General features: G+C 43.6%; 1 protein-coding gene across 8 annotated transcripts in view; it reads left to right on the top strand.

Moving 5' to 3' along the window:
* CNKSR2 (connector enhancer of kinase suppressor of Ras 2) overlaps positions 1-16,798 on the top strand; it is a 214,947-nt gene that overhangs the window by 173,866 nt on the left and 24,283 nt on the right. For all 8 annotated transcript variants that reach the window (XM_075033423.1, XM_075033426.1, XM_075033427.1 and 5 more), the window contains one exon: positions 618-1,164. In XM_075033423.1, the coding sequence (XP_074889524.1) occupies positions 618-1,164 (547 nt within the window). The remainder of the gene's footprint in view (positions 1-617; positions 1,165-16,798) is intronic.

Raw genomic sequence — 16,798 nt, forward strand, 5'->3', positions numbered from 1 at the left:
GGCAAAAATTTGGAATGAAAAATTGGGAAAGTCTGGGGAAAGAGAGTGTTCACAATGTTTAATTTGAATGCAATAGTTTATGTTCCAAAATCATAGATCTCTGAACTGCACTGAAGCACTGCAAATGTGATTGCAAATAACTTTTTAACAGGATAGGATGACAACACGCATTTGGGTGGTATTTTTAAGATCTTTAATGGACCACGCACATCTCTTCCTTGTCTTCCGAGGTGCCATATTCTGCAAAGTTTTCTGCAGATAATCGTGTTGGCTTATTTTAAGGGCTAAGGAACATAAACATACTCACTAGGTGTAAGTATCGGTGTTTGACCTACAGGTGTGACATGTGTAGATAGGGGCATGCCTTAAAGTTAGGATGAGGGCAGGGTAATCGGGTGAGTCTGTGCCTTCGTTACTGAACCGAGCGCCATCAGTGATGATGAAAAGGATGTGGTTATTACTAGAAGTAGTCTACTACTACTTCTAGTAAGACTAGACTACTAGTCTACTGCTAGAAGTAGTCTACTACTACTTCTAGTAAGACTAGACTACTAGTCTACTGCTAGAAGTAGTCGGCCTACAGCGATCTGAAGCTCGCTCCCTCGCTGCCGTTGCAGATGAGCTGCGCGAGCCCTTACGTTGAGCCGAAACACAGCCGGCTCTCGTCCACGGAGACCTCCCAGTCGCAGTCGTCGCATGAGGAGTTTCGCCCGGAGGCGGCGGGGAGCGCCACCGACTCGCCGGTGCGCAAGACGGCGAGCCAGCGGCGCTCCTGGCAGGACCTCATCGAGACGCCGCTGACGAGCTCGGGACTCCACTACCTGCAGACGCTGCCGCTGGAAGACTCGGTGTTCTCCGAGGCGGCCGTGGTGTCCCCCGAGCACCGGCGGCAGTCGACCTTGCCCACCCAGAAGTGCCACCTGCAAGACCACTACGGCCCCTTCCCCCTCGTGGAGGGCGAGCGGATGCAAGTGCTGAATGGGAACGGGGGAAAGCCCCGAAGTTTCACTCTGCCTCGGGATAGCGGCTTCAACCACTGCTGCCAGAGCCTGTCGGTCGGTGCCACCGATCACCACGAAGAAGCGCAGCGGAAGGAGGTGGAGGAGGAGGAGGAGGAGGAGGATGAGGAAGGCAAAGCAGCAGAAGAGAACCAGGAAGATAAAAGTAAGTATGGGATGTTTCTGTGGCTTTTCAAGCGTCCCGTTCGTGTAACGCAGAGGTTGTTTTTCCTTTTTCCTATCAAGAAAACCTGATGGTCTTTCAACGTCCCCCATGTTTCACCAGGTCCCCCTTGTGACACACCTCTTTGATGTGCCTTACGTATAAGCCTTCATAATCCGACAGAGCGCTGCATGACCTCTCACGATCACCAGACACTTCCCCATAGGCTGGTCACCAGTCACCTCTACTAGTAATTCTTAGTTATAAATGGATTTTGTTTCCATGCTTTCTTCACACTTCCACTTGCACGGTATCATAGAATAGAATCATAGAATCATAGAATCATTTAGGTTGGAAAAGACCTTCAAGATCATTGAGTCCAACCGTCAACCATGCCCACTAAACCATGTCCTGAAGCACCCCGTCCTCCCCCGCTGACACACATATGTCTCAGGACATACTTAGTAGGATCTCCAGCCAACCCCATCTGGGTTGTGAAAACACTCGGCAAATCCTTGATTGCAGGGTCAGGCTGTATTGTGTAGTATCCAGGCAGGCAGCTCTCAAGACAGCCCAAAAGCCGTAAGAAGTTGAAAAAGAGAGTGTATTTTCCCCAGTTCCTCACCTTGTGATTTGTAGAGAGAGAGGTTCAAAAAACACATCAAACAAACAAAAAACTTCATAGAGAACAACTATGTGACCAGCGGGGCTTAAAAAAAATCATAACGCTGAGTAACTGTCTTTTACGTGGCACATTAACTCCATAGATATTAGTGCTACTTGCCAAAAATAATCCAAATAAACAGGGATTGGAGAAGGTCCCTGCTCCTCCTGAACGTGTAAACACATTTCTGTGTCTGTTTCATGCTCTGTCCTTCACTGTCATTTATGGAGCTTCTCAGCATGTGTTGCTAGCAAAGTTGAGCCCACACCCAAGTTATAGGGTCAGTCAACAAAGCCTGCATCCACGAACCGTGGGGTTATGCTGCAATTAAGTTACCTGAAGTGGCGAGGAGGGCAGGGTGACCCCTGAAGATCTCAAAGGGTCTGTGCTATCTGGTTCCTTCAAATTTAATTTTTTCACTGCCGTAAAGGAATATAAAAGTGGTAAAGAGATAGGAAAGGGTAATGAAAGCTCTGGATAATTAACTACCTACCTAAGTTAATTCATTAGGTTTAGTACTTTTGTTGAGCATTAAAATTCATGTGGACATTATTTAGTCTACTTGGGAGAGAGCAACAGTCTTCCATTGCCCTTATGCTTTAGTCAATCGGTTCTGAACATCTCAAACTCTTGACTTGGGGAAAACAGTGATTTCTTTTGCAGATATTAAATTTGATGCCATTAGAAGTTTAAAAAGGCATGATTTCAGTTGCAGTCATGCATGACACTTTCCAAAAACGCATACATTTATTAGGGTAATATTAGACTCTTACTGACTGTGAAATGAAGCTGTCTAATTAACAGGGTTAAATTTCATCAACCATGCAGAATGTTTTATCCTATTTTTAGCCTTCAATTTTCATTTTCAAATGGGTTTTTACTGTTAGCAATATGAAAATATTTTTAAAAGAATTCCTCACAGTCAGTGAAAAGGGTCAAGGAGACTTCCCACTGGAGTTCCTGTGCTGTTTGGGCATTACTCAGGGATACTGTTGAAGGGCCTAAGTTGTTAGGTGTTTTAAATCTCAATTTTAATGCTTTTGGGTTCTTGGATGTAACATTTTATAGCGTACAATACTAATAAAGGGCTAGTGCTTGATTTAATGGGCCAGAACTTGGGTTTTTCTCCATCTTTCTATACCAATTTCCAAAAAGGGAGAAAAAAGTTTAATTTTTGAAGTGGTCTCCCTGTATACACGTACTCTTCTTTTTCTTTGAGTGAGAAGGTTTTCTTGGTTGAAGCTTTAACAGGAGATTGTTTCTGAGACATTAACGACCAGCTAGACAAGTAAAGTGCTCATGGTGAATTATTGACCATGAAATTATAAAACCAGAAAGAAAATACTGTTTAGTCTGTTGAAAAGTTTAAGTGTTGAATTGCTTGTTGCTATGGCTGCAATGTTCTGTTTGCAACGCTGGCTTTTTCCAGTGCCCTTACCAGTAAAAGGCGGGAGGGGCTTCATGCAAGTGGTGTTCTTAAGTGCAAAATCCAGTTTCTGAGCTGAGAGATTTGCTTATAACTGCTAAGTCCGCTAAGAGGATGGGTGCCCTTGTGCGTGCTAAATCATTGCTCCCCTCACCTCCATTGCTCTGGGAAAGCGAAACATTGCAACTGGCTGGAGAAGGGGAATCCTCTCCCTTTTAGAAATGTTTTAACCTCACCTTGAACCTTCCCTGACCTGGTATCAGATGAGCCTTTTAAATGTATTTATTTGCCTTACACATTTGTGATCCTGACATAGTTCTGAGCTCTTGGATGATTATATGTGTTCTTGTGTGTACATGTATGTGTTTTAAAGCTTAATCATTCCTATTGCTTTTTGTGCGGGACAAGGAATGCAGTTCCTTTGCAGTTGTTGCTGTACAAGTCAAATGTCATTGCCAAAAGTTTGTTTTCTCAGCTTTTTGTTTTTACATTCCCACTTCTAAAGCCTCATGAGTTTAAATCAAATAGTAAAATGCAGTCCTGTTTCTTCCGACTTCTTTTGCAGAATTGTTTTCAAATAACCACACCACAATTTAGGAGCTCCATGGGTTTTTCAGATGCTGCCCCCAGCTGCTGTAATTTAACATAGTTCTGTTGACTTTCTACTAAAGCTACACCGATTTGCAACAACTAAGCATCTGCTGTCTGTTAATCACTACTTTATGCCTTAAATAGATACTGCAAGACTTTACTGACACTGCCAATAGTTCTGTGTATCAGCTCTGCTGTAATGCCTAGATATGTCGTGGTAAACTGAAAATATGGGTTGTCCTTTCCTATGTTTATCCATTAGGACCTAACTTTGTTGTGTGTTCAGTTGCTTCTTTTTGTCTCGTTCTATCACATTAACATTGCACTGCTAATCTTTAATGGATTGTTTTATTTCTAATGTCTATTAAAATGACTTCTGTGTAAATCATTTAGATGTTCCATATCGACACCGTCCTGTAATGGTCTCTTGCTTAGTAATCGAAGAGGGTTCTCTTGCGGGATATTTGAGTCCGTCCGTGTGTTTGCTCCTGAGGCTATGAAAATGGCAAACAGCATTCGGACCTGTGGCACCAAACGTCCCTCTTGCTGGGCTGCTCAGAGGCAGCGTGAACACGGGGAGCAGGTCAATAGCGACAGCAGAGCGCGTTGCGTTTCTGTGATCCGGTCGTGAAGGACAAGTTGGGCCTTTGCAGGTTTGTCTTCTGCTAGTGGGAGGCAGCAGGAGGAGACAGCCGTGCGTCGCGGCACTGTCGCCCCCTTCCCCTCTGCCCCCACCGCTGTCTGCGCTCTCTCTGTTTCAGCAGATTTCACCACTTAATGCCAAAGAACACTTTGAGGATCTTCTTGGGGGAGACTGCTTCTGGGTTTTGTGCCAGGGAGGCTTGCTTCATTTTCTGCTTTGTTATTTGGAAGTATCTTTGATAGTGGTTCCTTCATTTTCAAAGTCGTCTGTGGTTTGCGGGACAGGCGCAGGACTTACTAAGGGTTCAGCATACCAGAGAGGCAGGTAGGAGCTCTCTACAGAGCGTAACTGGCTGTAGATCCTGCCGGCTTTCCGCAGAAAAACCTGCCCCTTTTTTCCGTACTCCCTGGAAGTCTTTGGAGAGCAGAAGCACCCGTGGGAGTCTCCGGTGCCATCGCCCACCGAGGCACTGCCGGGGCAGGAGCTCTGCTGCTGGCTCCCCGTGCCGCGGGGCTGGCCGGAGCACGACCAGCACAGATCCTGGGGAATTTGCACCCGGGACCTGCGACAGCTTTCCGCTGGGCAGACTCTGTAAGATTTCTTCAGGAATATGGATAGAAAAGCACTTCGGCAGTCTTCCCACTGTTCAGCCGCATTTCCTTCTGCATCGCTCCTCACCTCTTCATTCTCTTGCTTCTGCAAGATTTCTGTCCTTTCCCTGCACTGTAATTCCTGCTGACGTGTGGTTTAGGATTTTTTTTTGTTGCTACCCCATCATCATAACTTTGGAGTATCTTCTCTATAGGGTGGACAACTATAACAAAGTCTTAAATAGATTTCAGTAAATCAATGGCTGTCCTTTCGGGGCAATTGAAGGGTGGGGGCCCTTTGTTTGCTGCATTGATTCCCCCCACCCACCCTGGAGTGTTTACAAGATGCAACAACCTTCCATGTGTGACTTGTGTCACCTTGAAAAGATTTCACAACGTTCCTTAAGCCTGGCCACACTCACACCTATTCCCTGGCATTTTGCTCCATCACCGTAAGCCCACGTTCAGGTTTGCAACATCTCCCAGCATCCCATGGTTAATGCCACCCAGCCTAGCGAGCGCTGTGCCAGGGGAACACAATAGCCTCAGGCTCCAGTCTCTGAAACGTGGCTTTTAACCTTAAACCGCTGAGGGCACTTGCCAAAGACCAGAGCAGCAGCTGGTGGTGGCATTTTGCAGCTCAGAGATGTCCAGTCCCTGCGAAGGATCTCAGGAAAGCTCCCCTTGGTGTCAGTGAGCTATCAAATGTCTGCTTGTGCTGAGGGACCGAGCCTGAGAGGTTTTGCTTTTTTTCCCCGTAAAAAAAAAAATTAGGAACCAGCAAGAGAATAATAAGAGAAACTGAGAGCAGTTTCTCCCACCCCACCCACCAGTCGCAGAAATGAAATTCAAGGTGGCAGTGCTTTCACAAAATGGGACAGATGGGTTTAAGGAGTCCCATGACTAGCAACGAGTTTCACACACTGTGCCCAAAAAGGTATATCCGTGGGACATCCTAGGTGGCACTTGCTTTCAGGAAGGAGTTTGCACTAGTAAAAGATATACTCTGAAAAAGGTCAGGTATTTCAAATTCTGAAATACAGTACAGGGAGGCTTGCCTCTTTTTAATGAGAGGGCTGTCATGCGCAGTGCAAGTGGTATCTCTCAAAGATCAGCGTTTGCTAATTAAACACTGCGTGAGGAAGTGGTACGCTGTGTACCGCTTCTAGGTTTTGCTTTGTGTACCACTTCTAGGTTCTGCCTTTTGGATAGAGTGCCTTTTCACTTCAGCAGGGTTTAAGCAGCAGTGAAATGCAGGAGTCAGGATGAATAAGGCGTAAAGCCTGGATTGCGCACGGGAGTTGATGGGGATGTGTCTGAAATTAATAGGGCGGTTTGCTTTTCTGACAGCCTCTTTCCATTTTAGCGAGGATACCACTACTGGTGTCCCGTCATCTGACCACCTAGTTAGTTTTATCCGCACCAAGAGGCAAGGGAGAGACCATTAAGATACGGCATCTTCCCCTCTGGAATTATTCAGGTTGGTAAAGGCGTGCGTGCCTGGTAGTGACTTAAATAAGCGGCGCTATGAGAAATGACAGGTGATGTTTCACATTAGAAATATTCCTTATGAGGCTGGCGAATAGCACGAAGTGCAGCACCCTCTGGGACACTAAGGAGGATGTTTTTCTAACTCACTACATCCACTGTCAGTCCTGTGGATGAAACCAGAACATTTGCCAGGGTTGGGGGTTTTTTTGGCTCGACATCCTTCTGGGCGGCACAGCCCGTGCACGCTCAGACACTGAAGTAGATTAATGAAATGGCTGCTTTTTCTGACCTTTGTTTTCGTGACCTGATTTTTCATTCCTAATTCCCCTTCGAGCCCTCCTGCGGCACCTGACGGGCGTTCGCACTCCTGCGGGTGAGGACCATCAGCGCCTCGTGCCCTGTCTGCTAGGAGGGGGTCTCCCTCCCACCGCCTCCAAGGCACGGGCTTTGCTCTTAACTCAGAACCAGCTTGCCTACAAATACTGCCTGGTTATATTCAAAAATATGATCTCAAGCCTGTTGGTTTTTAGTGTAAATGGCTAGCCCGTGCTGCTTTGGTGTGGATATTTTATATATTTACAAGGGAATTTTCATCAGTGGCTCACAGTATGAGGGAGGAGGGAACCATGGAAAAACAGGGGTAAGACAGTGGCTGCTGTATCACCTGGTCTGCTTTTCAAAGCAAATGCTTTACTTACAAAATGTCTGGTGGAATGGCATGTCTTTTTTTTTTTTTTAACTGAACCATTTAGTGCTTCATTTGTCATAAGATCCACTGAGATCCTATGAGAGCTATTATATTTGAAAATGAATGGGGGGGGGACAGCATTGTTAATAATCTAGGTTATATGTCAGGCTAAACCTTTTTATCCCTGTTAAAATTTAAGATACATGTTTATCTGAATAGGAATTTCTATAAGCTTCCAGAAGCAACTGCATATTTGGGACAACTATCATCCCAAATAAGAGTTGCTTAATTATCTTCTAGCTGCCATATATGTGTGTATGTTCAGCTGCGTGTATAAAAATGTGCTTTAGACTATTTATTATATTAAAACAATATTGATACAAAGACTAACTTGGGTAAGCAAGCACTGGGAGTAGGAATGTTTCTTTCTGAGCATGTTCTTTAATTAAAAATTTTAAATTTCTAAAATAAAGCTTTTCCAATTCTCACATGCAAAAGAAGCTCCATTGCAGAAGTGGGTTTGTATTCTAAATAAAAATGATGGGATACAAAACCTCTGTATTCTGATTTTAAATTTCAATTCGAGGGGAAAAAAATGCCTGCAGTGTTTGAAAGCCAAATATTGAATCATTTACTAAGTAGCAATTCAGAAAGCAATATAGGCTGTCAACAAAAATAAAAGTAGTTTAATTTTGTGCCTGTTAGTGTTTTTACGTATGAATGCATTTTACCTACAAATATGTTGTTGCTACATTTTAAACTGTAATTGATTTCTATTGCCCGTGCTGCTAAAAATGCAAAGGAGAGGTGAATTCCTACTTTATTTTTTGGTTTTAATAGCTTTAGGTGTCTTTGCCAGCAAAGGTCATCTGCTTTTGCCTGAAATATATGGATTAAATGGTCTTTTTACAAGCAAAAGAAATGCACAAGAGAATTTCTTATATGGCTGTTCTTATAAATTACTTTTCTTGCGAAGTTTCCTCAGTTCTGTTAGTGAGTTGGTGGCTGTCAGTGGAGCCGTGCTGCCAGGGCCACCTTCGGGTTAGGTGGTGGAGCAAGGAATCTGTGGATGCCAGAATCTGTCTCTGGTTTTTTCTGTGTTCTGCATTAATTCCCTTGCTAGGTGTTATGTAGCCAATCTGGTTTGCCTTTAATTTCTCCATTTCTTGGTGTAAGCAAGGTCTCTCCCTGCCGCTGCCCTGTCGAGCCTGGCTGTCCTTGGGAAAAGACAACTCCCGAGTGGGAAAGGCTTCCCAAGCGGGACCGATGCAGGGCAGGCAGCCCGAGCCCTCGAGGGCTCTGTTCCCCACGCGGAAGGACGTGCGCTTGCTTCCCGCTTCGTTGGCCTGATATGTCTCAATAGCAATATAAAAAAGCCTCTTTTGTGCTCGCAGATTCCGCCCCCTCGATTCCAAATGTGCTTTCATTCTGAAGCGTAATATAGTCACATTTCTTAAACAAGGTTATGGAGCTTTTTTGGAATTATTTTGTGTACGAAAAGGAAACTCAGGCTGTTTCTTTTAAATTAACACGTAGTTTCCAATTCAAAAGAGGGGGTTTCTGTCCCAAAGTTTATACTCACATTCAGTTTGATTTCAAAGATGAAAAACATAACATTGCTTTTAATCATTTACATAACTTCGCACTGAAACTCACTGAAACTTGTTTTGAAGACACTCGCAGATCTGAGCACTGCACAGTACATGAGGAAGCCATTTCTGCAGAACGGGGGTAATTCCTCTTTGAGATGCAGCAGAGACTTAGCCTAATCTGAAAGTTTCTAAATGCAGAGGAAACAGACACCTACAATGAAAAAAGTTAACCAGCTATTGTGTGCATAAGAATGTTCTTTCAAAATGTATAATTTCAAAGTTTTTAGCATTTTTCAAAGCTAAAAAAAAAAAATAAACCCCTTTCTATAATAGATTATAATTAAATCAGAAAAATATGACACTGTACAAGTAGGACTGGAAGAATAGAAGAGGGCTAAAATCTTTTCATATTACATTTATTACGTCTCCAGGTGGTACCATCTGCTGTCTGTGGCTCTCGGGTTCTTTTAAGGCAACTGTTAAAACATATGCAGGGGTGAACCTGAGTCAGTAGTGCTTGGAAGGACATGGGAGGGATGGAGTTTTATTGAACTACTACCGTGCTGAACTTCTGTAGTGTCACCGTGTAAACATGCATTCTAGTTTAATTACTGTTCATCGTAGGAAGCAGGATGAGGTATTAAAGCCCTCAGTGGGAACGGTCAGCATCCTGCTAGAATTTTTTTGTCGGACAGGAGACTCTGGAAAAGCCAAATTTGTTACAAAGCAGGTTTTTTCGGTTTAATCTATTTTTAAAAAAAGAAGCCCTCGGAGTTCTTGGATTTAAGATGAAGATTGTCATGGAGGCCTATGAAATAAATGTTGCAGGGCAATTTTTTGTGAATTTTCCTGGCATCCCAGCCTGGCCTTCTGGCTGACTTTGCCTTCCTTCTAGCCACTAGCTGCTGCTCCAGAGGGTCACAGATCTCATGTGTCCAGCCTGCCAGCCCTATGCAACTTCCTTGGATACTCTTTGACAGCTAAAATGGCACTAGATGCTTTCGGTTTGGCATCTTCATCTCCTTAACTTGTTTCCTAAACCTTTCCACTGCAGGAAGGTGTCATGTGTAGGCTAAAACCTTGGCCCCTCCAAAGGCTCTGGTGAAGCTGTAAGTGTGCTGCGCGTGTCTCGGAGCGAGTGAGCGGGCGGGGAATTCCAAGGTTATCCAGTATAGATACCAGTATAGATAGCTCTGCCCTCCTCATCTGGAGCCGCTATCCTACCCAACCTGTCCTTAAACACCCCCGGTGGTGGGCATTCCTCATTCCCTCCGGACAGTGCTTTTCCTCTTTGCTGTGTTGGAAAGGAATTTATGTGTTGGTTTTTTTCTCCTAATGGATATTGAATCGTTCCCTCTGCCATTTAAGCCCAGCATTTCCTTTCCATTATGGCACAGAAAACAAAACTGCTCCATTACAGCAGCTCTGTTTTCAAGCTGAAAGGTTGTTGTGAAGGTTGATGTAGTTTTTCTCACAGATAGTGTTTTCTGGGCTTCTGACCCCTCTTGCTGACCTTCCGTGGGTTTTCCAGCTGCCTCCCACCTCTTCTGGGATGGCAGCATCCAAGCTGGCTGAGACCAGCAAGGTTCCTTCGCCCTGGGTGTTTTCTCCACTGGACTGGGATAAGTATCTGTTTGGCAACCATGTTGTACTTCATATTTCAGTTCATGCTGCACTGTATCCCAGGTGCTTTTCTGCTTAATGGTTATGTTTCTAATTGTACTTGAGCTGATTATTCCTGCGCCTCTCATGTATCCATGCTAAGTAGCTCATGTTAATAAAAACCTCAGGTGATTTAAAATGTCTAATTAATTGGGCTAAAACCAACTAACCAACCAACAAATATGACATTTTGTAAAACTAACAGCCTGACTAGACAAAAAAAAAAAAAAAATCTGATGTTTGCCAAGCTCTGTGTCTGTTAGCCTAGCGTTTACCATATTGTTATATGAAACCTGGCAAGGGATTTCATCCCTCCAAATCATTCCAACTTCTGAGACTGTCCTCCAGCAGTCTAGGAGGTGTTTCCTCCCACTTCCGTGCTGGTGGATTTTAACAGGTTTATCCTCTTCAAAAATCCAGGTCATTAGTGCAGGCTGGGGCTGTTTCTGGAGGCAGGGCAGCCTCAGGAGAAGCCCACGTAGGGCAGCCTCCCCCTCACCAGCCTCTGGCGTCTCCTCCGGCTGGGCTTGGCTTTTGCTGCCGGAGGACGCCGTGGGTATCGGAGGTGGCCGATGTCGCCCACTTCTGGGAGCTGGACTTCTAGGAGGAGAAGGCTGCGCCCTGTCTCACGTCTCTTCTGCATCTGAGTAGCCAAGGAGGACGTTACCTGGGGATAGGTGGGCACGGAGGGCTCACCCTTCCGTCAGCTGCGATTTCATCAGGCCCTCAAAGGAGCTTAGTGCTCAGAGTTTGTACGAACCACGTGAGCTTTATTTGTAAGACCTCCTGTTTTTCAATATCAGAGAATCATAGAATCGTTTAGGTTGGAAAAGACCTTTAAGATCATCAAGTCTGACCGTCAACCCAACACCACCATGCCCGCTAAACTGTGTCATGAAGTGCCACATCTACATGTTTTTTGAACACCTCCAGGGATGGTGACTCCAACACTTCCCTGGGCAGCTTGTTCCAATGCCTGACTATATCAAGCATTGCCAGCTCTTAGAAACAAATGTGATAATATGGTACTTTATTTAAAAAAAAAGAAAAAATAAGGAAAAAAACCTGTAATCCGGCAATTTTGCAAGGATCTCAGTTCTCGTTAATAATAAAAAAATAGGTTTCTAGCTTTGTTTTTAAAAATCGCGGTTCAAAAGCTAGAAGATAAATATTGTTTGTCTCCTTTTGCGGCCCCAATTTGCAAGTTTTGGATCTTGTTGATGACAGTTAACACTCCCACATCGTTGTACCTAGTGTGGTGCTATTAAATAGCGTGATTTCATGGACAAAGCGTGAAACAAGTTCTCTGTGGGATCTTACTGTATTTACATTAAGAAAACGGCTGCATTTTAAGTAGGCTGGTCGCTTTCTGGCTCCACGTTTTGAGTACTGCTGGCACAAAATAATAGCAGCTAATTATTTCTTCTCTTCTGGATTCCAGAGGGATGAACTTTGGCCTTTTGGAATATAAAATATCATGACAGATTTGTTTAAAAGCATTTGAGTTGTTATCACGGTTAGAGAGCGAGGAGAGAGGCTGCCAAAAAACTTCGATTTAAACCCACTTTTCAGCCAGTTTTTGAAATGTTGATTTAATCGTGTGAGGATTTGCAAGCATCAAGGAGGAGCTGAAATTAAGGAAACCTCACCTGGGAGATTTCTCCCGGTCGTAGACTGGGGGATAGGCAGAGATCAGGCAGCGGCACGGCACAGCTCCACCGCAGGGTACCGACGGAGGGGAGTTTTACCCTGATCGCTTTACCCAGCCAGGCTAAGGAGAAAAAGGACTCAAACTTCACTGGGGATCGTTGTGCTTTTAGTTCTGGGTTAAATGAAACCCGGATTTCGAGCGAGGTGGGGTGGCGTGGGGGAGGCTCCCGGTCCAGCTCCTGGCTGGGCTGGGCGATGCCGGAGCCGCGGTCCGTGGGCTCCTGGCAGCCCGGCCGGCCTCGCCTGGACGTGTGGGGCGGTCAGCAGGGAACGCTTGAGAACTGGGGAGCTAGAGAATTAGAGAGTATCTTCCTGGAGGAAAACCAGCAAACTCTGGTTTAGAATTCACATAACAGTACTTTAATAGCCTCTACATTTGGCATTAAAGCGGTATTTTTACTGTACTGATGTGAACACTTGAAATCAAATATGAGATTCGTACTTAAACTATAAAAAGCTTGAAGCTGGTTGTTCTGAGAATTCTTCTGTTTCTTTCCTCCTTGCTAGAACATACCCTGCCATTTGTTTTCAACTTTTAATTCAGAAAGTAAATTTTCTTTTCAAGATGTTTTCTTTTTTTTTTAATCAAGCTAAGTACATGCACATACTTTTACAGTGCAATGTTTATATTTTTAACATTAATGTAATGTCTTTAGGGACAGCTGCAGTTGCTGGTTTCTGTCTTTTCAGAAGGTGGAAAAGAGTATCTTCATTTATTTCTTTCCAGCTGCAAGGAGCCTAGGAAAAATCCCATTTAAATTTTACATACCCATTAAAGCTCTCCAAGACTAAATTATTTTTTTTTTTTTTACATTTTGTTGCCACGGAGGACTATGCTTACCTTCTTCAGTGTTCCTGTATGATCTTGGTATTTAATGTCATATTTCCTAATGTAGCCTCAGAAGTTTCATGTCATTCTTACAGGGACTAGGAATACTTATTAATGAACTAGGATAATTTAACCATACCATATATTTTTTTATAATAACACATTGAAAATTTAAATCTCAGAATTTTGACAATGGTTTATGAAATGGTGAGACTGAAGAATAAAAATAAAATGAAAACCAGAAAATGCAGTTTAGACATTAGTTCATTATGCATTCAGAAATCGATAGTTTCTAAGTTCTCTGGTCACTTTGCATTTTAACCTTCTGCATTTCAGTTTACAAGTTCTGCTTGCAGGTATGGCCACCTTATAGTGGCCATCATGAATCTTGTAGCATAAACAGCCTATCCATGCATCTGTGCAAACTCTAAGAAGTTGAGAGATTTGATTCTTTGAACGTCTTGCACAGTGTATAAAATACATGTAAAATCTCTGCATAGTAAAAGAAGAGGAAAAGAGGATGTGTGTTAGTTTTCCTGGGAATACTTGTTTAAAGGATGGCTGAAATTTCTGGTTCAGTTAATTTTGAACCATTGGTAGAAGGTGGAAGGAAGTTTCAGGGGTTTTGTAAAGTGAAAAAATGATTGCCTTGGCAATTCACAATTTGGAAATGGCTTTTGCAGTTAGTGAAACTCAAAAACGTCAGCCACCTTCTTGCTCTCCTCCATCCCAAAAGGCCAGTTTCCTAAGCTTGTACATGTGGTGGCTAAACAAGATTATGGGATTTATAGCGAGAGTACAAAAGTCACTTGAAACAAAAATTAGGCTCTTCAGTCAGTTTTGCAAATAGCACTTGGCTCCTTGATGGATTTCTTTATTCCTGAACTTTAGGGGAGGTTGAACGTGGGAGGACGAGGGCATGGTCAGATGGCCCCGAGCAGCCAGCGGTGTCCCTTGGAGGGCTGCGACACCCGTAGGCTTTGGGTTTTTACTCGGAGAAAAAGAGGAGTGGAGGGGTGAGATTTTATATTCCACCTAGATTTGGCTCTTCTCCCACGGCTGCCAGAAGACTGCGTGCGTTTCTGAGCATCACTGCTCCCCTCGATGATGGGGCGTAGGAGGTTGCTGAGAATAACCCAGTGAACAAAGAAAGGAAAGCAGACCCCTCTGAGGTGGTGGAGGCTTAACTTAACTCTGTAAAAAGAAAGGAAACACATTCTACAGGCTGTGATCTGTACTGCTCGTTGGCAAACATCAGGGTAGCTGGGCAAGAGATGGCAAAATCTAGTGGGTTGAGATGGAAGCAAAAGAAGATGGAAGACTAGAAATAGGACATAAATCTGTAATGGTGAGGATAAGCTATGGAACAAGTTTCCTTGAGTTGTGATTGATTTTTCAAATGAAAATACCGCCAGCCTTAATGCTTAATTTCACAGAATTATGCAATTTAACACACTGTGCAGGTAAGCCAAGTGTACGTATTTTATGCTGGGGCCACATTCTGGCAGACTGTGCCAGTGCACAGAAATGTTTCGGCAGCCCAAGTTGTCCTCCAAGAAGGAGAATCTGGCATAATGTCACCATTATGTTGGAAACCCTGTAATATCTCTGTCCATCATTAGCTGAGGTGCCAGTTGTTTCTGACAAAGAAAACCTTCTCATAGTGTCCCCACAGCTCACATCTTCCAGAATTATTAGCAGAGGCCCCTGGTGAGACTGCTCCCTCAGATGGCTTACTCGGTTGTACCGTACTGAAATAGAGAAGGTGTTTTAAAAGACGAAGTCGTGAGCCTGTTCCTTTGTTTTGTCCTCGTATGTTTTGCATTTCTTCAGTCTGCTGTTGCTCATCTTTAGTGGCTGCCATAGCATGCACTGTATTAACGATCAAAAATATATAGCCAGATCTTCATCTCTGTTCCTCCTGGGTTTTATTAACATCTGTCTCCTCCTTGCGAGGCAAATATAATGGCTGTAGTAGTTCCAGGCTGAGCAGGGGAGGTTATTGTCTGCGCTTGGGCGTGTAACTGTGGCTTTCCAGTTCTGAAATCCCCCCAAGGTTTCTGCACACACCTGCTAAGGGGTTGTTTTAGAAACCTCCAGCATAAGCTGACCGTGCTCTTGCTGTATTTCATAGTTCACGGAGAAGTGTGTAAATCACGGTCACCAACATTTTTTTATCACCAGCAGTTGTGCTGATTCGCTGTCTGTCGCACCATAACGTAACCAGAACAGATAAATTCTTGCCTGTTCCTACCTTCTCATGTACATTCTCATAGAAAACTTAAATTGAGAAAGTTCTTATTTTTCCACAGAGTTGTTGAATAGATGTATCATAAAATACCTACTGAACTTTGTGGTTACTCTGTAACCAAAGTAAAATCTTTAATGTATCAGGTAAAAAGAAACTATAAAAGGTAATATGATCTCTGTGTATTTCAAAATTACTTTCCTTGGGTCTCTCTTCCAGAAGCAATATTGTTTTCTGTGCTTCTTTTACCCTAGTTATGAAAGATGCAACATAAATCAAAGATAAATTTATAGCCTAATTCCATGTTGTTGCACCAGGATAATTTCTCCAGAACCTCTCCACCTATGTTTCTGGAATAACAAACATTGAGGAAGATGAACATAAATTCAAGTCACTGCAAATTACAAAAGCATCAGTGACAAGCCTAATGTTGTAAAGCCTCTTTGGAATATCCGGCTGTACTAATAGCAGGTCCTGGTGTTATACAGGAAAACTAGTGAGCTTATTGCCATCAGATATGCAGCTTCTTTAAGAGGGATGTTTACTTCCTTCTGAAAAAACAAATCCTTGCAAAATTAAAAACTCACTAAGCTTGTTGTTTTTACTGTTTTGTCTTGCAGTCTGTTTCCATTCTGCACAGCAGATGTAGGCTTAGTAAAAATTGTCCAAAACATTAATTTGTGTAGTTCTGTATCAGATCTCAGACTGGGCTATTTGCATTAAAAGAAAAACCCTGCAAGCCCAAGGGATTGCGCTGAAGAGCATTGAGCCCCACATTCCAGCTAAGCCGGTTAGCTCGCCTTGAACAGCGCCTAAAAACATATTTCTAGGAAAGAGTTAAAGGTGTCTTGCCTGTAGCCCTTGATGAATCATTCTTCCACAAAATAGTTTTGTTGATTTTGAACTCAGGTGTACTTTTAGCTGTATCATGTGGCAATAAGGAATTGCACATTTTAACTCCAGGCTGGAGAGAAAAGCATCTCTTTTGGTTAGTTTTGAACCTGCCACTCAAACTTTCAGATGTTCCTGTTACTGAAAGAGGCAGCGATCAACCTTTTCTCTCGGTACTTAGTGCATGTATGTGCTCATAATTATATAGACCTCTGTTACATCCCCCTTGTTTATAGGGGTGACCAAGTCTTGAACGGTCCTAGACGATTATTTCTTCTGTGAAATATTGTCATACGGAGGTATGGAGGCTGCACCTCGTCAAAGACAACGTGTGGCAGAAGCAGTCTTGTGTTTCAGAGGTGCTTGGGGACGAATTAGGGAGGAGGAGGCTAAGGAGAAGCAATGAATTTTCACACCGATGTCTTTGTACCTTTGCACAAAGATCATTGAGGGTAAAAACCTGGTGGTGGAAGGAATCAGTGGAAGAGTAGGAACTGATGGAAGCGTAGGAGTAACTCCCCTCAGGTTATCCCCAGCGCACCAAGAACTTAGGCTCTTCCCTTAAAAACCGCTGGGCAACACCAGGTCCTCTCTCGCCCAGAGGACCCTTGA

The sequence above is a fragment of the Buteo buteo genome, chromosome 8 (assembly GCF_964188355.1).
Source record: "Buteo buteo chromosome 8, bButBut1.hap1.1, whole genome shotgun sequence".
NCBI lineage: Eukaryota > Metazoa > Chordata > Aves > Accipitriformes > Accipitridae > Buteo > Buteo buteo.